The 27,991-nt window shown below is 35.3% G+C and overlaps 2 protein-coding genes across 7 annotated transcripts in view; both read right to left on the reverse strand.

Annotated features, from left to right (window-relative positions):
• Nucleotides 1-207: 207 nt before the first annotated feature.
• Nucleotides 208-27,991, reverse strand: part of LOC126707651 (monooxygenase 3-like) — a 91,059-nt gene continuing 63,275 nt past the window's right edge. For 3 of the 6 annotated variants that reach the window (XM_050407422.1, XM_050407420.1, XM_050407421.1), the window contains exons 2-6: nt 4,835-4,981; nt 4,367-4,409; nt 2,987-3,152; nt 1,597-1,816; nt 208-799 (exon numbers count right to left, since the gene is read on the reverse strand). In XM_050407422.1, coding sequence (XP_050263379.1) covers nt 237-799; nt 1,597-1,816; nt 2,987-3,152; nt 4,367-4,409; nt 4,835-4,886 — 1,044 coding nt within the window. In that variant the 5' untranslated portion in view covers nt 4,887-4,981 and the 3' untranslated portion in view covers nt 208-236. Of the gene's footprint in view, nt 800-1,596; nt 1,817-2,986; nt 3,153-4,366; nt 4,436-4,834; nt 4,982-5,207; nt 5,368-27,991 lie in introns of those variants that run through there. The other 3 variants (XM_050407416.1, XM_050407418.1, XM_050407417.1) reach the window with 3 other exon arrangements.
• On the reverse strand, nt 14,812-26,976 carry LOC126707652 (monooxygenase 2-like). The gene is made up of 6 exons (XM_050407423.1): nt 26,556-26,976; nt 26,301-26,447; nt 17,245-17,316; nt 16,750-16,915; nt 15,793-16,021; nt 14,812-15,500 (listed from the first exon to the last, which is right to left on the reverse strand). The coding sequence occupies exons 1-6, from the start codon at nt 26,630-26,632 to the stop codon at nt 14,956-14,958; spliced, it is 1,236 nt and encodes a 411-aa protein (XP_050263380.1). The 5' UTR covers nt 26,633-26,976; the 3' UTR covers nt 14,812-14,955.

Genomic DNA, 27,991 nt, shown 5'->3' on the forward strand with positions numbered 1-27,991 from the left:
TCAATTTGTATGATTGCTTTTTTTTTTTTCCTACAACAAGTGGAGGAGAGGGGATTTGAATTCATGTTTTATTTCATGGTAGATAATGCCACACTCAACAAGAAAAACAACCAGAGTTGTTTTGAATAACAATGACATATATCTCAATTAGTACATGCTCTCACTTTATGCTCATGTCAATTGATAAAATGAAAAAAATAGCAAAAATAATGCAAAGCAAATGTACATGATTGCATTCAAGAAAAGCTTAACTTCCCACAATCAAAATCGGCTCTCTTCAACAGTAACCCAGCTAGAAATGCAGCCAATATATTGTCTCTGAAGAAGGTTGTCACTTTTCCATCACCCTGCTGTACAAAACCAACAATATAAGCTGTACTTATGAGCTCAATGCTTCTCCATCTCCTCTCTTTGGCATACTTCTTCAACCCCATCTCAATCCTCTTATATTCCTCTCTTTCTCTATCAGCTTTCCCTTTTGTTTCCTCACTTTGTTCTTTTAGTAAAGCCCCAGCAAGACACCTGGCCAAAACAACACCATCTTCTAAGGCAGCACAACCACCTTGGCCAATGTCTGGGGTCATGGGGTGGAGTGCATCACCAGCTACACATACATTCTCTTTGCTTATGTTTCCCCAAAGAAGCTCCCAAGGATGTCTGTACCTTAATGGAGATGATATAATAGAATCCAATTCAGTATTTTCAACAATGGCCTTTATTTCATCAGGTACATATTCATTTCCTAACTTGCTTAAGACAAATTGCTTCATTTTAATTGGGTCATCTTCTCTCTCTTTATCTGCAAGATATGAATAAGAACAAATTGTGATAATGCCAAGAAGTATACAAGGAAATGTTAGGGATTTGACATTTTTTACGATTGCTTAAAAAATCTTTTATGATTGAAGCAATATCATTTTTACTTGGATCCATCATTGACAACACTTTAATTATGCACCAATTATAACATATTATATCAACATTTGTTAAAAAAGTTAGGAACAAAATTGTGTTGCTAGATTTATTTATTTATTTATTTATTTTGTTGATAACTGTGTTCCTAGACTTTATTAAATAAAATATGTAAACTATGATTATATTTAGAAACTATTAATATGGAAATTGGATTCAAGTAACCAATCATCTTGAATTGGGTCTTACACCATACATCCATGCACACAAAAAAAGGTAGACAAAAACTAAACACAACTATTTTCATAATTTGCTTACATGAGAACATCATTTTTATATATTGATTCACCACTTAAACTACTTGTATTATGCACAAATCATTTCAATTCACATTGCAGTTATGAAAGGAATAGAATTTTCTCCCCATTTTACTTAAAATGGAGAAATTTCATATCATGTTTAATATTTCAGTTTTGGATCTAACTATGTATTGATTGCTATAAGCCATTTAATAATTTAAATGACATGACACTATTTATTCTGAATCATAAAATTAATCAATTTAAATTGAGATGAAATGAAATTAGTTGTTAAAAAATTTTGTATCTTAGATTTAACGTTCCAATTAACATGCTCCAAAAAGCAAAGAATCAGGCATGTATTGAATTGGTTCTTTGGGCTCACCTTCGTTGGATGTCAAAAACCAATAGACGCCATTGTCATCATAAGGAAGAAAACCAGATCGGAATGCTTTCCCAAAGAATTGAAAGAACTTAGGCTCAATCCTATGATTGGACTTGAAATTTACACAACCTCTGATAGCAGCTCTTCCTGTGAAAGTTGGTGCCTTGAAGCCCAACCACTTTGCCACCACTGAGTTCACTCCATCACACCCAATCAACACCTTCCATTTACAAAGTTGATATTCCAATAAGGCCCAAGTAATTATACAATAAAACACATATATAGTTTAAGTACTACATTATTTAATTTTATTGTGGATTTGAATCTAAATTCTCCTATGGTGAAGATTTGAACAATGCTACTTATTCACAAGCCTCTTCATGTTATTTTTATAAGCTAGAATACAATTTTTGAGACTGGCTTAGGATTCCCACATCAATAATTACTAAAGAGTGAGAATATGTGTGACCTAAGTGCCCAAGTATTCCTTTTGAGTTTGATTTATGATTCACATCTATAAAAATTTTGGACACAATTTTTCTCCAAATCACTTTTGAAAAATTTTCTCTCATTTATTATGTTGAGATCCATAAAACCACTCAAGTGTATTACTTAAATAATTCGCGTCACTTATTAAATAGATCATATGACTAAAATAGGCGTGAATAATTTTATCATTCCCCATAGATCGGAGACCTTATTCTAAAATATTTCATCTACTCCTTTACCTAATTCATAAAGAAATCACTATCCTCTTTAACTTGCTAATTTGTGATAAATATGAATTGAGCATATGTGGTCCCAGAAGATAAACGATCCACTCATCTATAAAATCTTTCATAATCATTTATCTTTTCTGGGCCTACCTTGTTGGCTGCTTATACATCCAACCAGGCAGATTAGGTGCAAAGTATGAACACAGAAAACCACCTTTCGGCTAAGACTTTTATAACAAAAATAATATACATGTCACTAACCAAAAATATCTCTTAAGAAAGAAACTTTTTTTTGTTTTTTGCTGAATCATATAGAAGATACATGAATATACATGTATTCCCCCTTTTTGCAACGAGTGGGTTACCCACATCTATGAGATTTTTTTTTTTTTTTTTGACAAAAACATCTATGAGATTCTTATATTATGAGTGAAGATGCATATATCCACCCACACACTTATGAGACTCTTATATTATGAGTGAAGATACATATATTCAATGTATGAGATAGTTATAGTATTTAATGGGTCTTTTATTTTATACATCAAGTAAATGCTTTCAACACTCACTCTTGTGCTGGCAGCAAGAAGCTTGAACCCAGACAATGACCCAAAAGAAAGAAAAAAGAAAAAGAAAAATAGGTGATAGTGATACTAACACTTAGGTGAATTTACCTTAGTCTTGAGAATGTTTCCATCAGCAAGATGCACAAGCTTATAGAAGCCTGATATCTCTATAGAAACCACCTTGGAAGAGAACCTAATGGTGCCACTTGGGAGCTCCTTTGCAAGGGCTTCCAACAACAGCTTCCTATTCACACAACGAACTTCGTGGTCTCCACTGCACAAACAGCAATTACCAGGCTTGCTTAAAGCATCTCAATTATGAATTATAAAATTAACATAAAACTATTAAAATTGTTACAAGTGAATATATAAATTTTGGTCAACTAAGTTTAGTAAGTTGTATCAATACAACCAGGAGTCTAAAAAGGGGTAGTGAGGGCCATTACCCAATATTAATCCCACTTAAGAATAAGTGAGGTTTTGGGAGGGATTGCACTTGACAACCCAAAAACTTTTACTATTGCACAGATAATTAAGAGAAATGCTAGGGGTACATAAAAATACATAATTTTGTGCCATATGTAACTCACCACGTGGCGAGTTGTGAGTGGTGAAAATGTATCTCTACATGGTCCATCATTGCACATCCACCAATCACAACTCGTTGCGTGTCAAGTTGTGGCATAAAATTATACATTTTTATGTGTCCATTACATTACTCGATAGTTAATAGGGATGGCAAACGGGGCAGGTACGTCTCAGGTCATGGATGGCCCATCCCCAATTGTCTCTTTTTTTAGACGAAAGTGGGGCAAGTTTAGGTGAGACAGGATGAAAGCATTTTGTTTTGTTATACCTAATGAAGAACTCGACATTGATGAGAGACAAGAATGATGGCATAAAGAGTATTAAAAGAGAATGTTTTCGAGGTTAGTAATAAGATGTGAGTAAAAAGCATAAAAAATATTTTTATATATATGGAGAGAGGGAGAGAGAGAGAGAGAGAGATTTAGAGGATAAGACAAGTAAAATCTAACCCCACCCCCATTCCCTTTCGGAAAAATACTCTTCCATATAGTGCTCACAGTGTGTTATTATAGATTGAAAACGTCAGTTAAACCCACGATTTCAGTTATAAAATCAACACACTGTGTGAAAAAACAAACTCCTTCCCCTGTTATGGCAGTAAAAACATTGTAGGACAGGATGGGATTGGTTGGGATAGAAAATTTAGTTATCTTTGTCAGTGCAATAATTATCTCAATCTCATACTGTCATACATTACACATATATACATCATATTTCTCACTGTGTGGGTCCTATGGGATCCACGTATTATTAGAGAGAGGAATGAGGATGCATAAAGATCATGTACAAGATATTTTCTCCTGTCAATGTGCCCTGATATGAGAGAGAGAGAGAGAGGATTATAACTTGTATGATATAGGGGCACTTTAATCATTGCTATCTGCAAGTGCTTTAACTTACTGCTTTCCTTTGGCTTCAAATGACATCGCTGCTGTTTGAACTCCTGAAATTGTAGAGGTAGTCAAATTCCTGCATAAATTATCTGCTGGTCAGAATACATGGTGTGCATGTTCTTGTATTTGTGATGGGAGCTAGTTTCATTATTAACATTAAAAAAGAAAAAGAGAAACAGAGCGACTATATATTTTTGATATATCAATGAATCAATAGTAAAAATTAACCAAATACATGTAGAAGTTTATATATATTCCAAGTTTTTCAATTACCATGGGAAATAAATCATAATTAATTTGTTCTAAGTTATGTAGTCTTCGCAAAAGGTTTTGCCTTCAAACGATTTTTTTTTAAACCTCTGATACTGGACATTAAGCTAACTCACTGAAGCTCTAACAAAATTGGAATGCACAAAACAAGTTACCAAAAAAAGTGACACTAATTAAGAGAGAAGTCTACTTAATTAGTGCTTACGCATAAAACTGTTTATGTTGTTGTCGGAGAGAGTCACCAATGCCAACAGCATCTAAGGCCTTCCAAGCATTTGTCCATGTTGTAAAGGCAAATCCTGTGACCCTCAAACTATCTGAGGATTCCAATACTAAGCTTCGAATACCCAACCTACACAAATATTTGCGTTGTTATTGTGTTGGCTTGGATTTGCTTATTTACTTAAACCATTGGGATCTCTCCTTTGAGAAAGTGAGAATTTTAACAAACTGGGTATGAAACTATAAGTAAATAAGTTAATAAATAAACTATATATTAAAAAAAAAAAAAGGACTAAACCAATTAACCAAATGTACAAACATGGACATGGATGTAAAAATAGAGAGAGGAAGGGTACCTATGAAGTCCTAAAGATGTTGTAAGGCCAGCAATTCCAGCTCCCACAATCACAATGTCTTGCACTTCTTCCATGATATTTTGCCTATTTTTCTTAGGAGAAGGAGAATGAGAATTGGTAATTAGATTTTTTTTTTTTTCCACAAGATAGAATGGATTAAAAGATAGTATAGTAGTGGACCTATATATAGTGGCAGCAATAGCAAGTTGATTAATGCAATGATGCTATAACAAGGACAATGATGACGAAAGCACATACGAAAATTTGATCTATGACTTAACTTGCTTGTTTGGACTCGGAAGCCAACCGAGACTTTAATTTAAGTGTACGTTTGGGGACAAAATGGGCTTTTGCCCTTTTCCACAAAACTAATTAGCCTTTTACCTTTCTTCCCAAACTAAATAGGGAAATACCCCTCTTTTGAAACTCGACTTTCTCAAAATCGAGTTAAAAAAAAAAAAATTCTAAAGCCCTATAGTGACGTTTTTAAGGACCTATAGTGACGTTTGAAGAACCTATAGTGACGTTTTATAACTTGATATTCACAGAATCGAGTTATAGGCAATAAAATTGCCTATAACTCGATTTTATGGATATCAAGTTACGAAACGCCACTATAGGTCCTTAAAAACGTCACTATAGGTCCTTAAAAATGTCACTATAGGGTTTAACTCGATTTTGAAAAAGCCGAGTTTCAAAAGAGGGGCATTTCCCTATTTAGTTTGGGAAGAAGGGCAAAAGGCTAATTAGTTTTGTAGAAAAGGGCAGAAGCCCATTTTGTCCGTACGTTTGGATTTGGTTGAAAGAGACTGCGTTTGGCGGGTTTTTTTTTTTTTTTTTTCATGCATTTTAGGGACAAATTTTACTGTTACGGTTAGTGTTTTTGCACAGTTCATAAATAGTAGCCACAATATTTGACTTGTCAAACAATTTTCAGCCACATCAGTGGATCCCGTGCATTATTTACGAGACCCACAAATCTCACTTTTCAATAACTTTTTATTAAAAATAGGTCTCACAGTACTATTCATACATTTAAAAATTATTTTACTACAGTGTTTTTCAGTTTTCAGTTTCAGTTTTTAGCTGTATCCAAACGGACTCTAAGTCGAATAGCAGCCAATGCAGGAAAAATATAATAATAGGAATTTAGGTGTGTTAGGATTGAGGGAGTTTATCCCTTTGGGCCTACAAGTCTTTTCCGCTCTTCAAATTAGAAAAAAAAAAAATGTAGAGAAAATTTAAGAAAATGAAATGTCAAGATTACCCTCACTTCTCAATCCATCAACTTTTATTAATAATAATAAGAGCATCCACAGCAGTGGAGCTAAATTTTTAGCAATTTAGCTCCACTAAAAGTTACTTTATCTATTTTACCTACACACATGCTACAGCAGTGGATCTATTTTAGCTTTCAACACAATAAAATAATATATTCATCACAATAAAATAATATTTCTACCACAATAAAATAATAATATTTCTACTTTAATAAAATAACATATCACCACCACCACCACCACCAGTCCACAGCAAAGAAAAAAAAACCAAATCAAGGCTCAAGCAAACACCAGTCCACAGCAGAGGAAAAAAAAAAAAAAAAAAAAAACCCAAATCAAGGCTCAAGCAAACGACGTGAATTCATCGCTCTGGCGCTTGGTTTCGCCGACAGTTTCACTCTCCACCGCCACTCCAAGGATCGGTTGAGACATCGAGGCGATTCCAATGTCGGGGAGTGGATTCTCTTCACTAGTCCGACACCGTTTAGCCGGTTCGTGTTCTTGCGGTGCCCTTCGGTGTCGTTCGCCGGAGGCGAGGGCATGAACAAAGGAAGAATGGTGGTGAGGAGCGACGGCGACGGCGTGGGCTGGGACGGCTGAGACGGAGAGCTGGAGAGAGATGAGAGCTGGGAGATGAAAGCTTGAGAGAGATGAGAGCTGGAGAGTCCACGGTGAGAGAACTAAGAGAACTGGGTTTTTATTATTTTAATTGGGAGTTGGATTAAAAAATTACTTTTTTTTTTAGATGAGTGCTATAGTGCACATCTATAGATAGATGTGCACTGTAGCAAATAAGCTAAATTTTATGGGTTTAGCTCCATTGCTGCAAGGCTTTTTTGCTATATTAGTGGAGCTAAAATAGCATTATAGCTTTTTAGCTCCACTGCTGCAAATGCTCTAATAATAATATATCAACTTTCTATTTTTTTTACTTTTTCATCTTTTCTAGTAGATATATAATAATGAAATATATATATATATATATATATATAAATATTATTCTCTTAACATTTTCTATCCTCTCAATAAGATAAAGCAAGGTTGAGCAAGGTTGAAAATAAGTTAAGCCAAGTATTAAAATATAAAAAGAAAATTCATTTATTTTGATTTTGAACATGAGCTCATTTTTAATTTTGTTAAACAAGTTCAATCTTATTTACAAATTACTTGATTAATTTTTTTCTTTTTTAAACAATTAAAGCTTGTTAGCCCTTCTTAAATCCATACTAATAGCTAATAACTAAATTATTGTTGAAACAATATTGATAATCCACTCAACAATTGTCCCTTAAATCTAATGGGGTTTCATAGTCATACCTTCTCTAGGTCTACCTATTTGGGCTACAGTCTACAGATACATCCAACAACAAGGTGCACATTACAAAAAACAGCAGACTGCTCTTTCTGCTTTATACTTACAATTTACAAAACAAAAATTCAAATATGAAATATGGGTCACTAGTCACTTTAGTCAGCACCAGTACTATTTAAATGGACTGTGAGATTAGGTAATTTAGACAGTATCTTTTAATTTAGGTAATCATATTTAAATTCAAATATGATTGCACATTATTCCTCAAAAAAAAAAAAAAAAAAATGATTGCGCATTATGAACTGTACTTTAGACAGTCTTTGGTATCTGTCAAAGTGGGGGAGAACACTTTTATTTTTTTAATCGGGAAGGATCCACCGGAATCTTCGAACCTTTTTGAACCAACTCTCCTCCAGCGAGCCCCAAGGTTCAAGAACGGGCTATTGGGAAAAAATCCTATATCTCCTCAATGATTATGGGTGAATTAAAATAAATGATTGCCAAGCAATAAAAATTTATATGAAAACAAAATTTTCAGCAAATACCAACAAAAAAAACAACAATACATAACATCAAATCTCATTTGAAAAAACTCTTTGGTGTAGAGGGAAAATTGAGATTTAGGATTACAACTCTTAAGTTTATGCAAAACATGAGTCCACACTAAATTGGAGAGACAACAAATAAATCTTAAGGAGTAAATATAATTTCTTCACAAAACCTAGTAGCATGATCTTCCTTTGAACATTCCAACACTCTTTGGTTGTAACCCTCAAACCTCTAAGAAAATTCTATCAATTTATCTTCTTTATGTGTAGTTTGAGTGAAGAAAAATGTCTCATTTTTATTTTTCATTCTCTCACATTCTCACTATGTATCTCTCTCAATTTTAGATTGCACGTCTCTCACTATGTTTCTCTCATAGCTTTAGACTCACTCACTGGAAGCTCTCAAGCTCTTTGTCCATGTGTGTGTCTCTTCTTTGTCTTCAATTCTCATTGAAGCTCTGACCTCAAATGTTCTTAGTGCTAAAATTTTTAGCATTGATGAACAATATGTTGTTCCTAAGAGCAATGTTTGATAAATAAATAATATTCAAACATCAATTCATGAATGTTTTTAAGATGGCGGAATTGAGATGATATATGCTGTCTACGAAATTTTTGCTGTAATAGACTATGAAAATTATGCATGCCGCCCCTGAAATACAACAACTCAGCCACCTTGCAGATTATCTTCAATTACAAGCTTACATAGCTTGTATTATTAGAAACTCTTAAAATGGTACTTTCCTTACTCCAGAATATAATATCTAGGAGGATAAATTATTTTCAAGAAAGTAAAATTTTGATTTTGCAAAAATGTAGGGAGTTTTCTTTTAATAAGAAAATAGAGTCTACAAAAAAAATTGATTTTCTCACACATATGGCCGGACATGTTGGCTACATATATATAAAGAGAAATGATATGTCTACAACATTTTTACAACAAATCCTAAGTGGCAAGTTGTTACAAGTTGTTATTGTTGGGGCAAAAAAGTAATCTTAGCGTTAGTTTGAAATTTGAACCAATAACAACTAACCACCTGTAATTTGTTGTAAAAATGTTATAGACGTAGCAGCTCTCATATATAAATTTCTAAGGTGTAACCTTGTCATTTAATCCCCTGTTTAAATCAAATTAAACTTTCCGATGCTTTTGTATTCAAAACGTTTGACAATAAAGAACCAAAAAAAAAAAAAAAAACGTTTGACAATAATAATAATAACGTATGTGGCTATTACGTACAGAATGTTTGGATAGCAAACAGTGTGAGCATTTTTATGGTCATTTAATACAACAAACCGGACACTAACACTAGCATTGGGGTGTAAATACTCTCTGTTGTTATTTTACAATCCAAGACACCTAAAACTTACTTCATCTAGGTTTGAAACTTAAAAAATTTGCAATCTTGCTATAGTAAGGTTGCATATATGAAAAAAAAAATCCATATTTTTCATCCTAAAACACCACTTTATCTATTTTACTAACTTATTTTACAACTCACTATACACTCTAGTTTTTATTTTTATATATAACCCATTAAAATAATATAAACTATCTAATAAAATAATAACAAAAAATACTCTTCTCTCTCTTTCCCCCACTCTCTTTTTCTCTTCACACACAACCATAAGATTAATTTCTTTTTTCTTTACAACCTATGAATAGTAAGGTTGCATATATGCAACCTTACTATTCATAGGTTGCAAATTTTATGAAGTATACAAACTTGGATGGAATGGATTTTGGGTGTCTTGTGTCGTAAAATAGCAACTAGGGGGTGTTTATACCCCCAATGTTAGTGGTACTGTTCATAGGTTGTAAAGAAAAATAATAATTGTAGGGGCATTGGGCCTCGAAGCCCATCGTTTATGTATGTATTGGGCCTAAGGCCCAAGCCGAGGGCTAGAGATCGCCCAAGAAGGGGTAAATGTTATTATTGGAATCTGTGTTAGTAGATGACGAGATCAGTTTTGGTTATAGTGGCACAGGGGGGTAGGCTGAGGACAAATGTCACCTCGGATAAACAAAGTCGAGGTTCGAACAGGTGGTTTGCTGTTTAGAAAGACGTTCCCAGAAGTTCTGCGGGCACGGATAAGCACTGCAAAAATAAAGTACAGAGGGAAGTCCTAAAATATCTAAGAGGAAAGTTGCTACCACTGCATTTAAAGCTCTGCAACTATCTTTTTGGCTGCATTAATGTGGAGAGGACCCTTGAGCAGGGCTACATTGGCCGTCCTAACGCACAAAAGAGTCTGAGGGGTGTCCGATGAGACAGACACTTAAGTAGAGGCTTGGATGACTAACAAGTGGAAGGCCAAGATCGGTTAAAGGAAACTATATAATGGAAGAAACCCACCATGGGAAGGGGATCGGAAAAATCAAGAGTGACACATTGTAGCAACTAAGGACCAAACTTGTAATCTAACTTAAAAACAATATACCAGAATGATCCTCCTCGGACCTTGCCGAGGATGTTTTTCTTCATCATATCCCTGTCTATTTACATTTTCTTGTCAAAATCTACTGTTATGCTAGTCTGATTCATTAGAACCCAGTTTTCCAACCTACTCTCTACAAATTCATTATTTTGGGCTTGTTGGGCCTAAGTCCATTTGTCTGTTGGGCTTGGTAGTCGAATCTGGTCCTTACAATTGGTGCCGTTTGTGGGAAATCTTGGAGTGATAGTGAGTTCGATTTCCAACTATGGTAGGTTCAGGTCCACACCAGGCAGAATCTAGGAGGTCCCAACAGGAGGATCATTTTGTCAACCTTGAATGGAGAAGGGACCGAGAGGGAAGTGTGCATACTACCTACACCAGTAAAAGCCATTCTTGGGAAATCTTGGAGTGATAGTGAGTTTGATTTCCAACTATGGTAGGTTAAGGTCCACACTAGGCAGAATCTAGGGGGTCCCAATGGGAGGATCATTTTGTCAACCGTGAACGGAGAAGGGACCAGGAGGGAAGTGTGCATACTACCCACACCAGTAAAAGCCATTCTCGGGGTGGTAGCCACCTCTCTCAAGAAAAGAATACCAAAACCATGCAGCAAGAGATTGATCGTTTGAAGAGGGAGTTGCGCCGCGAACGGAGAAGGCGATCTTCCACCGTTTCCGACTTCTCTTCTAACGATGAAAAGGATGGTTGTTATAGATGGAGATGAAGGACTCCTCCCAGTGAATTTTTCTCGCATGACGAGGAATATCACCATGGGCACAGGAACAGAAACTCATCTTCCAAAGGCCTAGGGAATGATGCTCTAAGCAAAGTGCTCAAGCAAATTTCCAAATTACCTTTCACACGCAAGATAGAGGAAGGGAGACTTCCTTGGTGGTTCATTTAGCCCACATTCACTATGTACAATGGAAGGACAGACCCTATTGAGCATGTTAGCCGCTTCAATCAAAGGATGGTTGTACACTCCAAGAATGAGGCCTTGATGTGCAAGGTATTCCCATCCAGTTTGGGGCCAATGGCAATGAGGTGGTTTGATGGTCTGAGGGCAGGTTCCATTGACTTCTTCGAGGAACTCACCCAGGCGTTTGGATCTTGCTTTATTATATGTAGCAGGGTTCCTCGGCCTTTAACTTCCTTGTTGTCTTTGTCCATGAGAGAGGGAGAAACCCTAAAAACATATTCAGACAGATATTGGGAGATGTTCAATGAGATAGATGATTTCGATGATGTAGCCATCAACACCTTCAACCTTGGCCTACCAGCCAAGCATGGCTTAAGGAAGTCTTTAATTGGGAAACCCGTTACCAGTGTGCGCTAGCTCATGGATAGGATTGACAAGTATAAAAGGGTTGAAGAGGACCAGCAGCAAGACAAAGGAAAAGGCAAGGTTATCCCCTAGGACAGGAGGGATTTCAGGTCGAACCGATACAGCAATAACATACCCTGAAGGGATTTTACGGGATAGTCTAGATCCATGGCTCCTTAGGTGGTTAATATTGTGTTTCGGGAACCAGTGCATCAAGTTTTGGAAAAGATCAAGAACGAGCCATACTTCAAATGGCCTAACAAGATGGGAGGAGACCCCTTGAGGCGCGACCAAAATCTCCATTACCAATATCACCAAGAGCGAAGGCATACTACCGAGGACTAAAGGACTCTATGGAATCATCTTTATCAGCTAGTCAGGGAGAGGAGGTTGCAGTAATTCCTGTATCGGCCCAATGAGCAACAAGACCAATCACGGTTAGAGGCTCAAGGAAACGCCTCTTCAAGGCCCCCTTTGGGCACCATTAACGTCATCTTTGCTGCTCTTGGGAGAACAGGTTTGCAACCCTCTAGAGTGATGTCTATAGCTCAGTCACTAGCCGAGGACGTGAAACCTGCACCGAAGAAGGCTAGAGTGGAGGTTTGACTGGCACTGAGTTTTTTGGATGAGGATATGGTGGGAACTATACAACCACATGATGATGTCTTAGTGGTCACACTTAGGATATGAGGGTACGTCGTGAGAAGAGTGATGGTAGACTAAGGCAGTGGCGTAGAGGTTATGTATCTTGACCTGTACAAGGGGCTAAACCTGAAACTAGAAGATTTGTCAGCATACGATTCACCATTGATAAGTTTTGATGGGAAAGTTGTCGTTCCAAAAGGTTAGATTAGATTACCCGTACAAGTTGGGTTGGAGGAGGTCGAGGTGAACTTTATTGTGGTGGACGCCTATTTCCCCTACACTGCCATTGTGGGAAGGCCATGGCTTTATACCTTAGGGGTCGTTTCCTCAACTCTGCACCTGAAAGTGAAATACCCGGCTGGGGACGAGATCGAAGAGCTCGTTGGGAGTCAGTCCATGGCTAGGCAGTGCCTGGTGGTCGCCATTCTGCATCACTAAGCCCTCAGTCCCTGTCGAGACAGACTCATAACAATCAATGGCCCCAGCGTCACCTACCAGTGGGCCGGTTGAGGAGGCAAAATGTGATAGTTTGGAGAGAATTTCACACACATATACGTTTAGATTAAGTTATAGTAGAGTTTCTAACTTGTATAAAAAAAAAATACCAATCCAGTATCTAAATTAAAAAAAAAAATTATTCAAATCCCTGTCGATTTTATAGGATTTTCATTGAATAGAGAGTGGGCATTAGGCAATTTCAAGGCTTCTCGCTTTTGTTCTTCACTTTGGAAAAAACACCAAGTTTTTCTTGCGTGACACAAATCGAAACCGTACACAATTCGGTTCAAAAAGCAAGCAAATGGAAGAACCTGAAGATTGCTAGTGCGGTACCAATCGAATATTTTGCTGAAGAAGTCATGGAGCTGGCTGAAAGAGAAGGGCAAGCTGTAGCTGAAATAGGTCGTCAACTTGGTCAAATACAAAATTGTTATCATTTTCACTCAAAGCTCTGTGACAATGGTTTTGAATCTGAGAAACGAAAAATATGAGAGAATGAGACGGAAAGAGGGATTCAGAGATTGAAAAAATGATTGGATTTTTTACCAATCCTCTTTTTGAATATTGATTTTTTTTTTCAAAAAATTTTTTTTGCTAGGTGAATTTTTTAAATTTGTTTTTGACCTTTGCGTGTGTTTCTTTGAATTTTTTAATTGTTAATCCTATGCTATTGTGGAGTAATTTGTTATAAAAGCATTTATATTTGTCCCCTACACCCTACAAGCGTTTATATTTGTAAAGTGACCACCACCGAGGGTGCGTGGTGTAGGCATTTCTTAACTGTTAATTGATTTTTTTTTTAATATTGTTTTATTTGTCGTGTAGGTGTGAAATGTGCCGGCTGTATATACTATGTGCCACGTAAACATTTTCCGTTAGTGAGTTAACGGTAAGAACCAAATTGACTCTAAGTTGAAAATAACGGGGACTAAATTAACTGCTAGTAAAATGTAGAGACCATATAACGGTGTTTTTGCCAAAACTAAATTATACTCGAAAAATTTTATGACGCAACCTAGTTATCATAACATAGGTCTTTGGTTATCAGAATGAGGAATTTGATTTAATTTTCTTAAGGTTTAGGGGATTTAAAATAATTAATTAGTACCTTTTATTTTAATTGAAAAATCCAATAAATATGGGTCTGTTTGGATAGAACTTATTTTGCAGAAATTGAAAACTGAAAATACTGTAGCAAAATAATTTTTAAATGTGTAAATAATGTTGTGAGACCCATTTTTAATGAAAAAGTGACTGAAAAGTGGAATTTGTGGGTCCGTAAATAGTGTATCCGTGCATTATTCACGGTTGACTAGGTCAAATAGTGCAGCTGGAACAAAGAAAAAAAAAAGGGTCAGAAAACGCAAACGTAGCCACTTATAATTCGAATCCAAACTCCCTCAAAATTAAATTTATGATTACAGGGATATAAGTATTCAAATAAAAAATTGTCCACAAAAGAATTAGAAACTATATATATTTTTTCAATGTTGAGTTGTCAATATAATATAAAATATCAAAACAAAAAAATGAAAATCAATATATTAAAATCAAAAGAGGAAATAAATTATTGCAACTATTGCATTTTCTTATTTATTTATTTATTTTTTTCAGGATTCAGATTGAAAAGAAAAACTTTATATTTTACTACAGCATCATGCTCATGCATATATAGCAATATCTATATTCTATAAGATTGCATTTAAGAAATGGTAAGCTTCCCACAATCAAAATCAGCCATTTTCAACGCGAAACCTACTAAGAATCCAGCCAATGCATTATCTCTCAAGAAGGTCATCATATTCCTATGACTCTCCTGTATAAAACCAACCAGATAAGACACACTGATGAGCTTCATACTTCTCCATGCTCTCTCTTTTGCATACTTCTTCAACCCCATCTCAATCCTCTTATATTCCTCTTTTTCTTCTTCACCTTTCTCTTTTGGTTTTCTCAATAAAACCTCACCAAGACACCTGGCTAACACAACAGCATCTTCCAAGGCACAACACCCTCCTTGGCCAATGTCTGGGGTCACAGGATGGAGTGCATCTCCAGCAATACAAACATTGCCTTTGCTGATATTTCCCCATAGTAGCTCCCAAGGATGTCTAAATCTCAGTGGCAATGGTATGAAACCATCAAGTTCATAGTTTTCTATTAGAGCCCTTGCTTGCTCTGTTACTTTTCCTAGCTTACTCAGCACAATTTGCTTTACTTTAGCCCTGTCCTGTTCTAGCTCTTCCTCTACAAGATCAAAATCAAGAAGACATTTTCAAAATGAGTGACATTAAATGGTACAAATTTCACAAAATAAGTCTTAGAAATTGATGTATCATCAATCATAAAAAAGTAATTCAATAATCAGTCACATTGATTATGACGTCAATTTGTAAGCTTTTTATTACTTTTGTCTATAAACATTATATTGGTGAGAATTTGCAAGTCTTTTGTAGTAAAATGAATAACAGTTTTATATTTTCCTTTCAGAATATATACCAAGAATAAACAAGCCTTTCAGTTGGGGTAAAATTCTCACCTTTGCTCGAGGGAGTCCAAGTGACATACCAATAAACAGAATTATCATTAACAGGGATGGCACCAGATCGAACACCTTTTCCAAAGAACTGCATGAAGTTGGGCTCAAACCCATGACCACCCTCGAATTCTGCACAGCCCCTGATGGCCAATCTCCCTGCAAAAGCTGCTTTCTTGAATCCCAGCCAGTTTGCCACCACTGAGTTCACTCCATCACACCCAATCAACACCTTTCATTCACAACATTACATCAATACCATAATAAGGTCTAGGTGGTTAGACTAATAATAAACACAGTCACATAGATAGCAGGAGTCACATTCTTACTAAGTGAATTCAAAACATATAAATTTGCTGCTCCACAAGATAAAAATGATGTTCTTCCTACTGTATAATCATCATGGATTCAGATTCATTAGAGTTCTTAGGTAATTCTATAGTAGAATTTCTTAAAAACACTAACCATCCATTAATCAATCAGTAAATTTCTTAAAATTTTGATCATTCTTCAATAAATGAGTATGTTAGATTTTGCCACATCATCAATAACTTAAAAAAATATTGAAATGGTGCTGATAAATGTTTGTTTATGTTGATACCAAAGAATTTACCACTTCTCTGCTAGACAAAGTAGGAAATCTAGTGTAAAAGGATTCACCATTATTATGATCACCATTTATAATACCAAAATTTTAAAATATTAATGAGGTGACAAAATCTAAATCACTCATTTTGAAAGCGAAGGATTTTATGAACTCAATGATCAAGTTATGTCTAGTGAGCATCCTAATCCATCCATCTCACACTGGAATTATCCTAATCACTAATTATTTGGTTCTTTAAATTATAAGGGTCCATGTAATAGGGCTGGTTGTAAATCCACTGAGCAACAAGTGAACTATTCTTTAGGCTTTGACTCAACAAAATAAAAGATTAAATGTAAGAACTAAAAACTTACCTTAGTTTTAAGGATTGTTCCATCAGCAAGATGCACCAGCTTGAAGAAGCCTGATTCTTCAATACAGACCACCTTGGAGGAGATCCTAATGGTGCCAGTTGGGAGTTCCTTTGCAAGGGCTTCCAATAGAAACTTCCTTTTCACACAGCGAACTTCATGCTCACCACTGTGCACATCATAGTTCACACCACCAAGCAATGGGTGTTAGCATTTAGTTACACTTAAAGAGTAATTTTGAGTACAATACCGTTATATGAAGTGTGGAATACAAAAAGTGGAACAGCGGATTTTTATTCAATACTCCACTGCAAGAGCAATGTTTTCACCTCTCGCATGAATAGTAAATTTGGTGAGTCATATTATTCATTTGAGATGAGGGAGCATTGCTTCCACAGTGAAAGTGTTATAATTTTCTACCAATGAAAGAAGATACTGGGCCTTCTCAATATTATTGGCTATAAAGGCTGTGTGATTACTGACACCGGTTTTGCTTACTGTTTTGCTTTGGCCTTCTCAAATGGCAACTCCGAAGTTTGAAGTCCTGAAATTGCTGAGTTAGTCACCTGCCTGCACTCAAAAATCTCTATAGATTAGTTACATTCAGACATATAACTAGAAGCCTCATCGAGATTTTTTTTTTTTTTTTGAGGGAGTCAAAGTCCACAAAATTTTCTTTTTCTAGGTAATTGATATAAAATAAAAGAAAAAAAAGAAAAGAATCAAAGGCTTTACAAGCATGTATCCAAAGCCCACAACCTAATGGGAGGTCGATGGGACTTGATAAAGGAGTGAAATTATCACTCGCGTGTTTTGTAGTGCGTATACTTAGTGATATATTACTATAATAAAATTCACAATGTTAGGTTCTAAAGTCTTAGGATTTTATGTATTTAGAATTTTAATTTGTATTGTTGGCAAACCATAATCAAAATAATGTGTTTAGAAGTATTTTAGTATAGCTCAAAGTTGTGCTTTTATGTAAAGTTGGAATCGAGTTAAAGTAGGAAAGCATTGTGCCTTTCGGCCTGGCTCGATCAATCGAAAGATAGGCTCGATCGATCGAAGCTCGGGCAGAATGATTTTCTGCAGATTTTTCCAACTCAGCCTTAGGTGTTTTAAAACGTTTTTAGGGTTTCTTATTTGTCCTAAGTATAAAAGGCAAACCCTAGCCACGTTTTAGTGTTGCTCACAATTGAGGTCTGTGTAAATCTCTTGTGAGATCTAGAGGAGCTTTCCTTTACATAAATTTAGGGTTTTTAAGGAGAAAATTTATTTACACCTTGATGATCAATTCAGTTGCTGCCATTGAAGCTTAAAGAAACCACAAGCGGGTGTGCTTGTATCTAGTGGTGAATCCAAGAAAGAAGGAGTCCGTGGATTCGGAGCTTGCACGTGGTCGTGTCAGTAAGTTCTACTGGTTGGTAGTAATAAGAAGTCGAGTGTGGGGGCTTGTAAGTCTTATTGTATAAACTTCGATTCTTTCAAGATAATGGATTCAAGTTTACCTTGAGGATAGCTAGGTCAAATCCTCCCCAGGTTTTTATCGGTTTAGTTTCCTGGGTGATCATATCTTGTGTTATTTATTTTCCGATGTTTTGCTTGATTTGATCTTTGTTATTGTATAACCTAGACTTGTTTAATTGGACTAAGTAACAACTTGGCTAATTATTTAGGTTAAATCAATTGTTTTTAAGGGGTCTAAAAACTATCAAATGGTATCAGAGCGGGTAGCTCTTTTATTGTTGATCCTTTGATCACTGAGCTGATCCTTGACCCCTGTTGTCATGGACCATGGACACTCTCTAGTTATTCCTCCTTACTTTGATGAGAATAATTATGCTTATTGGAAAGTAAGGATGAAAGCATTCCTGAAATCTATTGATGAAAGAGTGTGGAACTCCGTTGAATACGGATGGGAGAAGCCCACTACTCCTGTTAGTGAGTGGGAAACTTCTCAAAAAGAAGCAGCTACGTTTAATAGCAAGGCTATGAATGCGATCTTTAACGCTGTTTCTATGGAGGAATTTAAGAGAATCTCTAATGTTAAGATTGCTCATACTGCTTGAAATATCCTCCAGACTGTGCATGAAGGCACAAAGGTTGTTAAAATCAATAAATTGCAGCAATTGACTTCTAAATTTGAAAACATTAGAATGTCTGATAATGAATCTTTTGATGGATTCTATGCTAAATTGAATGATATTGTTAATTCTGCTTTTAATTTGGGTGAAATCTATGATCAACCTAAAATTGTTAGGAAGATTCTTAGATCTTTAACTGAAGATTTTAGACTCAAGGTGACTGCCATTACTGAAAGTAAGGATGTGGACTCCATCCCTGTTGATGAACTTGTAGGATCCCTTCAATCTTATAAGTTGGATCTACCCAAAACTACCAAATCCAAATCAATGGCTCTTAAATCAGTTGATGATGTTGAAGGTGGTGGATTTGATGATGAGCTCTCTGCTACAGAGATTGCCTACCTTGCCAAGAATTTTAGAAACTTTCTCAAGAATAGTAACAGAAAGGCAAGAGGCACAAACACTGTTGAACTTAGAAATTTTAGGAAGCATGATCCCACTAAGGTTAACAATAATGATAAACCTAGAGAAAAAGTAGGTCAATCTTCCAATAATTCTTTGGGCTCTCAGTGTTTTGGATGTCTAGGGTATGGACACATGAAATCTGAATGTCCTACCTATTTGAAGTCTAAGGGTAAGGTTATGGTTGTAACCCTTAGTGATGGTGAAGTTTCTGATAATGAGTTTGATTGTGATGAGGATGGAAACTTCATTGCTTTCACCGCTACTGCTGTAGTCGATGAGAGCATATCTGTTGAAGAGAACCCTTCTGGGGAACTCTCTGAAGATGCAGATCTTTAAGAGGCCTATAATAAACTTTGCAAAGTTGCTACAAAGGATGCTATGAATGTTGAACTTGGCCTGAAGAAAATTGAATCTCTTGAGCTTGAAAAGAAGAATTTGCTTGTTAAACTGTTTGATGTTAATGAACTTTTGAACAATGTGAAAACTGAAAATATGCTTTTGCTTGATAAAGTTAAATCTTTGGAACTTGATTTCTCTGTTGCTAGATCTGCTGGTTCTAAACTTGATTAAATGCTGAGTGTTCAAAAGTCTTCTTCTGACAAAACTAGATTAGGTTATGTTGAAAGCATCTTTGTGTTTGCTCCCCATTCCACAAAGTTTGTTCCTTTATCTTCTTCTTCTGAACCTTCTGTAAGTGAGATAGTGAGTGAAACTATCAAACCCCCTGTGAGTGAGGTTGTTAAACCCATAGAAGTTTCACCATCTAGGAAGATTAGGGTTGATTCGAAAGAGTCTAAGTCTAAGAAGCCTACCCTATCTAAGGACAAAACACATGATAAGCTTGCATGGGTTTGTCACTTTTGTGGAAAGTCTGGACACATTCGTCCAAACTGTTACAAGCTGCAAGCTGCAAAGAGAGCAAACAAACTAAAAGTACCTGTACCTCAAGCACAAGATCCTATGATACTTACTGGTGAATTGGTAAAGGCTTTAAACCTTTATTCCAATCTTGGAGTTAGTAATCATTCCCATGTGAATAAGAATTCCAATGCTTATGGTGCATCTAAAAGGTTTTGGATGCAAAAGACTCGAACTAACTGAGTCTTTCTGACATGGTCCTTGTGCTTCATTACTCTACCATTTGTGACCATTGTTCTTTGGTTTTGTTTTTGTTTTTTGTTTTCTAGGATTTGCATTGCATAACATTCATGCATTTCATTCTAGGTATTTTTTTAATAAAAAAAAAAAAGAAAAAAAAAAAGAAAAAGGAAGCAAATTTTGTTTTGTACTATTCTTCTAGGTTTTTGAGAACAAGGTTGGTCAATTTATTTTCACATAACATGTTTTTTGTACCTTGTTTAGCTTTGATGAGCTTACTTATTGCACTGTACTAGTTAAAGCTTTGTAGTGCATGTTGTGTGGGAAAGATGTTTATGGTTTTTGATTATTCTGTCTTAATCTTAAAGTCACATGTTTTTGAATGTTTGACTTGAACTTTTGGAGAAAGGCATAAATAACCATCTCACCACTGTTCACTAGCCAATCATGAACACCTTAGTACATATCATAAGATTTTGTGCTCGAGAAAGTATAGCACATGCATAAAAAGAACATAAGGTGAAGCCTCGGTTTAAATTGCTTAATACTTAAAATTGGTATGTATATTATAAGGTATAAATACAAGAAATTTACATGATTGCAAGCTTATGATCTAGGAGATGTATGAGTTATATGATGTAACTCTTTAGGTGATAGTCTCTTTTAAATTCTTTATGATGAATTTTGTAGACTTTGTGATTGATTGTTATTCACATATTACCTCACATGTATCTCATGTTTTTGCTAGTTGCACACACTATACGAGTTACTCTTTACTAAACTTTGTACATGTTATTGTGTGTGTTTATGATCTGACCAACCAAGTTTTGCAAATACTTTGAATTTTGTGCAAAATTAATTTGTTGCTTGAAAATTTGTGGAAAATGCAAGAAATTTTGTTTTTGGGAATTTGGGCTTAAAATTCTTGTTTTGAAAATTATATCATCACATGCTCATGCATTTTGTTCTTACATTTCAATGCTTTGAGTTGATTCTAAATGTTTTTCAAAAAAACTGTCAAGTAAACTGTGTTTTTCCTCAAATTTTGTGAGTCTCGACCCATTTCGATCGATCCATTCTGTTTTTCGATCGATCGAAAATTTTTAAATATGTTCGAGAGAGCCTCTGTTTGTTTCGATCGATCGAAACTGTTTTTCGATCAATCGAACTCTTTTCAAATCTTTTTAATAGAGTCTCTGTCTGTTTTGATCGATCGAGGCTATTTTTCGATCGATCGAAACTCATGAAACATGTTTTTTAAAAGGTCAGATTGTCTTTTTCAAAATGACTTTTTCAAAAAGTTTTTCAACCTTTCCTCTCTCTCCGACTTGGCTAAGGCTCCACCAAAGATTTTTTGTCGTTTTCCTCCGGATTTTTTTGCAAGGTTATTGTCTTCCAAAGCTGGTAAGTCCTTTTTGCCCTTCCTTTTGCATTTTATTTCATGAATTCATGCATTTTTCATGCATTGTATTGGGTATTTTCAGCACTTTTCACATGTTGGGGTTTTTGATGATTCAAACATTTTCTGGTGAAATTGATCAATGGGATTTTGTTCTAGGATGCTATATTGATGATTCTTGTAGATTAATTTGATCAATTTTGTGGTTTTTGAAAAATTGGAAATTCTAGGGTTTGAAATTGATCCGATTTGGGGATTTTGTCAAAATTGGGTTAAATTGATAAAATTGGCTTGTTAAATTGATGTATTTGGTCATTATTTTTTAAACTCTATCATGTCTAATGATCAATTCGTCAATTTCTTTCAAATTGAACAAGTGGGTTTCAAAATTTTGGGGTTTTTGTGTTAATACCTCTATGCTCAAGCCAATTTTGTGAATTTGAACTTTTTGGACTTAATTGCACTGCATTAGAACATGCATCATACCATTTAATTTGTTCATGCATCATATAGATTTTTATTCTATATTTTTTTTGTGCTAACTTACAGTCTGCCCTTGGTTTTGTCTTTTGTGTTTTTGTTCTTTTGCTTTGTGTTTTGGTCCTTATCTTAGCACTATGCCTAGGAAAACTAGAGCCAATAGGACCCCTTCCACTTCCTCTGTGTCTCCCTCTAGGAGTGAGGAGTTTAGGAATGATAAGTGCAGAGAGGCCTTTGAGAATTTTAACTGTAAGCGTAAGATTTGGGCTGAGCGTGTTATGATTTTAGATGAGCTTGATCCGACCATTAGGGCTAACTTTGAGTCTACAGGTTAGTTGCCTCTCTTAGAGATAGATCATCCACCCCCGACAGCCTTGATTAGAGAGTTCTTCTCAAACCTCTCTTGCCACGTCTATGATTCCAACACCCTTGTTAGGAGTTGGATACGAGGTGTTGAGTTCACCATTACCCCTCGGGTAGTGGCTGAGGCTCTTAGGGTTCCGGTTGTTCAGGAGCCTGTCTATCCCTATGATGAGTCACCTTTATTAGATGTTGTCATGTCATACATCACTGGGTCATCTATCCAGTGGGGTTTTGATCCTCGGATCACGTCCCCTGAGCTTACCGAGTTTGCCTATCTTTTCTTTAGGATAGCGTGTCATTTATTGTGGCTTATTTCTCACTTCCACACCATCCCTTTAGAGCGATGTGTGTTTTTGTATGCGTTTGTTTCTGGAGCATCTATCAGTTTTCCTCACTTGTTCCTTCGTTTTTTGAACGAGGTTCGTAGGAGTTCTGCCGTAGGGCATGTGCTTATTCATCCTTTTTTCATTCATAGGATTTTGCTCTTTTTAGGTCTAGATGGTTTTCTGTCTGGTGAGCCTATGCATGTTGTTGCTCCCATAGGTGCCACCTTTCTTCGACAGAGGGCTACTCACTTGAGAGTTGCTCCTTCACGTCCTAGAGGTGCGTCATCTAGTGGTGTTCCCCCTCCTCCCTCTTCTATAGGTGTTGATGCTGTTGAGACATCAGATGCTGCTGCTGATGATGATGTTCCTCCACCGACTGCTTCGGATGATTCAGACATTCGTCGTACGTTGGATCATGTCTTGACCGTTCAAGCGGCTCATGGACAGATTTTGGTGGACATGCTCGATGAGATCCGTGCCTTGCGTGCGGAGTTGTCGCAGTTTAGACCACCTCCCTTTAGATGATGGATTCTGTTTGCCCTTTGGCATTTCGTCACAAAAATGGGGAGTACTTTGTAGAGTTTTTGCTTTTAGGGGGAGTATATTTTTTTTTTTTGTTGGAGCTTGGGAATTTAGATTGTATCTAAGTGCTTCACTTTGTACTTTACCTTTTTAGCTCTTGCCATGTTTTTGATGGGATATTCATGTTAGGGGGAGTATTATGTTTTGTTGGTACTTTATATGTTTCTTGTTTCAAACTGTTTATTGATTTATATTTATGAGTTATTCATTGATATATGTCTTTATTTGTGTGTTGTTTGAAATCAAGAATTTAATTTGTTTACTTGTATTGTTTTCACACATGGGGTTATGCATTTTATTTAGTGTTTCAGAAAATATACAGGTTGATTCAATTGAGCTGCTGTCTACACTTGCAACTGATAGATAGTAGTTAGGATTGAATTTGTTTTATGAGCATTATTTTGTAAAGGGCTTTTTATTTTGTAAACTTTGAGCTTCTAGTTGTGTTTTGTCACGGATTGCCAAAGGGGGAGTTTGTTAGGTTCTAAAGTCTTAGGATTTTATGTATTTAGAACTCTAATTTGTATTGTTGGTAAACCATGATCAAAACAATGTGTTTAGAAGTATTTTAGTATAGCTCAAAGTTGTGCTTTTATGTAAAGTTGGAATCGAGTTAAAGCAGGAAAGCATTGTGCCTTTCAGCCTGGCTCGATTGATCGAAAGATAGGCTCGATCGATCGAAGCTCGGGCAGAATGATTTTCTGCAGATTTTTCCAACTCAGCCCTAGGTGTTTTAAAACGTTTTTAGGGTTTCTTATTTGTCCTAAGTATAAAAGGCAAACCCTAGTCACGTTTTAGTGTTGCTCATAATTGCGGTTTGTGTAAATCTCTTGTGAAATCTAGAGGAGTTTTTCTTTACGCAAACTTAGGGTTTTCAAGGAGAAGATTTATCTACACCTTGATGATCAATTCAGTTGCTGCCATTGAAGCTTAAAGAAAACATAAGCGGGTGTGCTTGTATCTGGTGGTGAATCCAAGAAAGAAGGAGTCCGTGGATTCGGAGCTTGCACGTGGTCGTGTCAGTAAGTTCTACTAGTTGGTAGCAATAAGAAGTCGAGCGTAGGGGCTTGTAAGTCTTATTGTATGAACTTCGATTCTGTCAAGATAGTGGATTCAAGTTTACCTTGAGGATAGCTAGGTCAAATCCTCCCCAGGTTTTTACCGGTTTGGTTTCCTGGGTGATAATATCTTGTGTTATTTATTTTCCACTGCTTTGCTTGAATTGATCTTTGTTATTGTATAACCTAGACTTGTTTAATTGGACTAAGTAACAACTTGGCTAATTATCTAGGTTAAATCAATTGTTTTTAAGGGGTCTAAAAACTATCACACAAAAATATAGAATATTTATTATATTATGTTTATATGTTATGAGTTTCTTTTTGCATGAATAAGTTGTTCCAGGGTGTTTATTTTGAAGTCAAAATTCCACCTAGAAATGAAAGGATTTTTAATATACTAAGATAGACACTAAGTACGACCTAGGTAAATTTATACTATTATGTAATTAACCCCAAACTTTATTGCTTGTACACAATTTTTTATGAAGGAGAACAAATTACTACATAAAGAGTTTAAGATCGTCCTATTAATTTTTTTATATCACTTTTAAAATGTAAAACCAATATGCTTTTTTTCCCCTTTTTCCTTAGCTTCTGTAATTTCTCTCTTATTCTCTCTCTTCTTCTTCTTCTTCTTCTTTTTTTTTTTTTTTAATTATTTTATTTTAAATTTGAATTTTAAAAGAAAGTGTAAATACAAAAGATTTTCTTTCTATTTTTTTGAATTAATTTTGACATATAAGAAATAATCATGTGTTGATTATAGTTATGATATAAAAGACATCCAAGAAAAATATAAAAGAAATTCATTAAAAGAATAGGGAAAGAATAATCAAATGAGGGTGGCAAAGTTGCAAATAACAAGTAAAACCTTTAGGAATGTGAATGTTTCCTAACTTTTTTGAATTCAATAATAAAATAAAAAGATAAAATACAGTCAACACATGTTTGGGCTATTATCAGCTAAGTCCAATTATCCAAAACTTTTCAAAATTGACCAACTTAATCCCTAATTATTGTAAGAAAGAGAAGAAAATGAGTAATAGCTTAGCGAGCAAGTTGATCAGTTTTGAAAAGTCTTAGATCTAGCTGACATTAACTCAAACCTCAAGGGGTGTTAACTGTATTTTACACTAAGGGTGTGTTTGGATACCGCTTATTTTGCTGAAATTGAAAAATTATTACTGAAAGTACTGTAAATAAAGGTGAAAGTTAGTTAAAATAGTGTAGTGAGACTCATAAATAGAGCCAAAAAGTACAGTGGAGTCCATAAATAATAGCAAAAATAAGCTGAATAGTAAAATAATTTTAATTTTTAATCCTAACACAAGTGCACACTAAAGGAAGTTTTGAGACAATTGTTTTTTACAAAACTTATCAAAGTGGCCAAATATAAATGAAGAAAAAAAAGTAACAGATTCATCAGAAATTGGTAGTCCACATCTCACATCAACCACTCCAATTTGTGCCCACAGAAGAACCGGTAATAAGACCAGAAAGTGATTTCGGCTAAAGGTCTCCAAACACCAAAATAAGTAGGTCCCTCTAAAATGACTCCTTGTTTTTAGTTACTCACAAGTCACGAGAATCCTAATAATAGAGGCTACTAGCTTTATCATCATCCACAAAAAGATCTATCTGTAAGACAAGGCGGCTATGATAAAATTAAAGGGGATGAGTAATGAGTCATAATTACCTGCGAAGTCTTTCATGTTGTTGCCGGATAGAGTCACCAACGCCTAAGGCATCTAACGCCTTCCAAGCATTGGTAAATGTTGTCAAACAATATCCTGCACTTCTCAAATTTTCCGATGATTCTAATACTAAGCTTCGAATACCCAACCTACAAAATATTCATAAGATTAAGAATCACAAACACAAATAGTACACTCGTTCGCATATCTTAGCTATCAGCCTAGCACCTACATATACAAAGAGAGTAAGAAGGTACCTGTGAAGTCCTAATGATGTTGCTAGGCCAGCTACTCCAGCCCCCACAATCACTATGTCTTCAGGTACTGCTTCCATGGTAGCTTTGCTTCAAGTACTGCTTCAATCACTATGGTTTACTTTGGTTTCGGTTTCTTTTATACTAAAGCAGTTGAACAATTTTGACTTGAAAATGAATTTAGAAGAAAGGTAGTGTTTATTACAACCATAATTGAAATATATTGAAATCGTAACTTGAAGTTGTGATTTTCAAGTTAAAAATCATGACTTCAAATTACAATTTCAGTGTATTTTAAGTGTGTGTAAATCTCCGTAATAGGGTGTGTGTACAAGAAAAGTAGATATCAATACAAATACGTAAGCATTGAAATTTAAAAGATTGAAGGTGACAATGGGTGGGCACAAAGTGAGGAGTAGTTGATGTCAGGCAATGCGTATGCATGAGAGACGTGTGTTGCATTATTACATAGTTCTAAAAGTATATTTTCCTTGCATGTTTGGGCTCTAGGGTATGTTTAGAACTTATTCAAACTTTGATTTGAACTGCATCCGTACGTATGTGTTAAGACAAACAATTCTCTCCACTTATTGAAGATCAGAGATAAAATACAATTTGAACACTGTATCAGTAATTTTCACTTATATAAAAGTTCATACTAATTGGAATATTAAATATAATTTTATAAAGAATATGGAAGATTTTGAAAAAGTAAATAGGAAAAATTATTCAAACTTTGATTTGAACCTCATACATAAGATTAGCAGGCAATTTTAAGCAAAAATGAATTTTTATTACTAGTCACGTATGTGTTAAGACTTAAAAGATTCTTGCCGCTCATTGAAGATTAGAGATACAATACAATTTGAACTCAATGTATCAGTAATTTGACCAGAATGTTGAATATAATTTTATAATAGGGAGGATTTTGAAAAAGAAAATAGGAATAATTACATTATTCAATCCATTTAATTTGAGTGTGTAACAAATTAAACTGTGGAGTTTTAAAAGAATTAATTAAACACTGAGGTTTCAGATTAAGGTTTAATATAGATTGAGGTTATAGATTTGATTAGTGAGGGAAAAATATAGATTAAGGTCATTCCTCACATATGGAGTCTACCCTCATGTGAGAGGGAGAACTCATATATTTGATGCATGATTTACCTCCTCAAGAGGGGCATAAATTGCTGATGGACTCTCGAGACGCACCCTAACTCTTCTATATTTACTTGGCCAAACCGGCTATAGTAGTAATTTACACAAGACATTAGCTTCATTGACTCTATCATTTTTGCCTTACAGAAAAGTAGGACATTATCAACATACATCAAATGAGATACATGGGGCATCCTTTCTTGACTTCCAGCCACTTTCACTCCTTTGATTGGCCCCATAGCTATTTCTTTGTCTTTTATTAGAGACAAGAGAAAATTTCT

Source organism: Quercus robur, chromosome 11 (genome assembly GCF_932294415.1).
Source record: "Quercus robur chromosome 11, dhQueRobu3.1, whole genome shotgun sequence".
Taxonomy (NCBI): Eukaryota; Viridiplantae; Streptophyta; class Magnoliopsida; order Fagales; family Fagaceae; genus Quercus; species Quercus robur.

Coding starts and splice junctions, on each gene's coding strand:
- LOC126707652 (XM_050407423.1), bottom strand. CDS start 26,632: ATGGAAGCAGTACCTGAAGACATAGTGATTGTGGGGGCTGGAGTAGCT. Junction 26,448..26,555: donor ACATCATTAGGACTTCACAG/GTACCTTCTTAC, acceptor AATATTTTGTAG/GTTGGGTATTCGAAGCTTAG. Junction 15,501..15,792: donor TTGGACTCCCTCGAGCAAAG/GTGAGAATTTTA, acceptor TTGATCTTGTAG/AGGAAGAGCTAGAACAGGAC.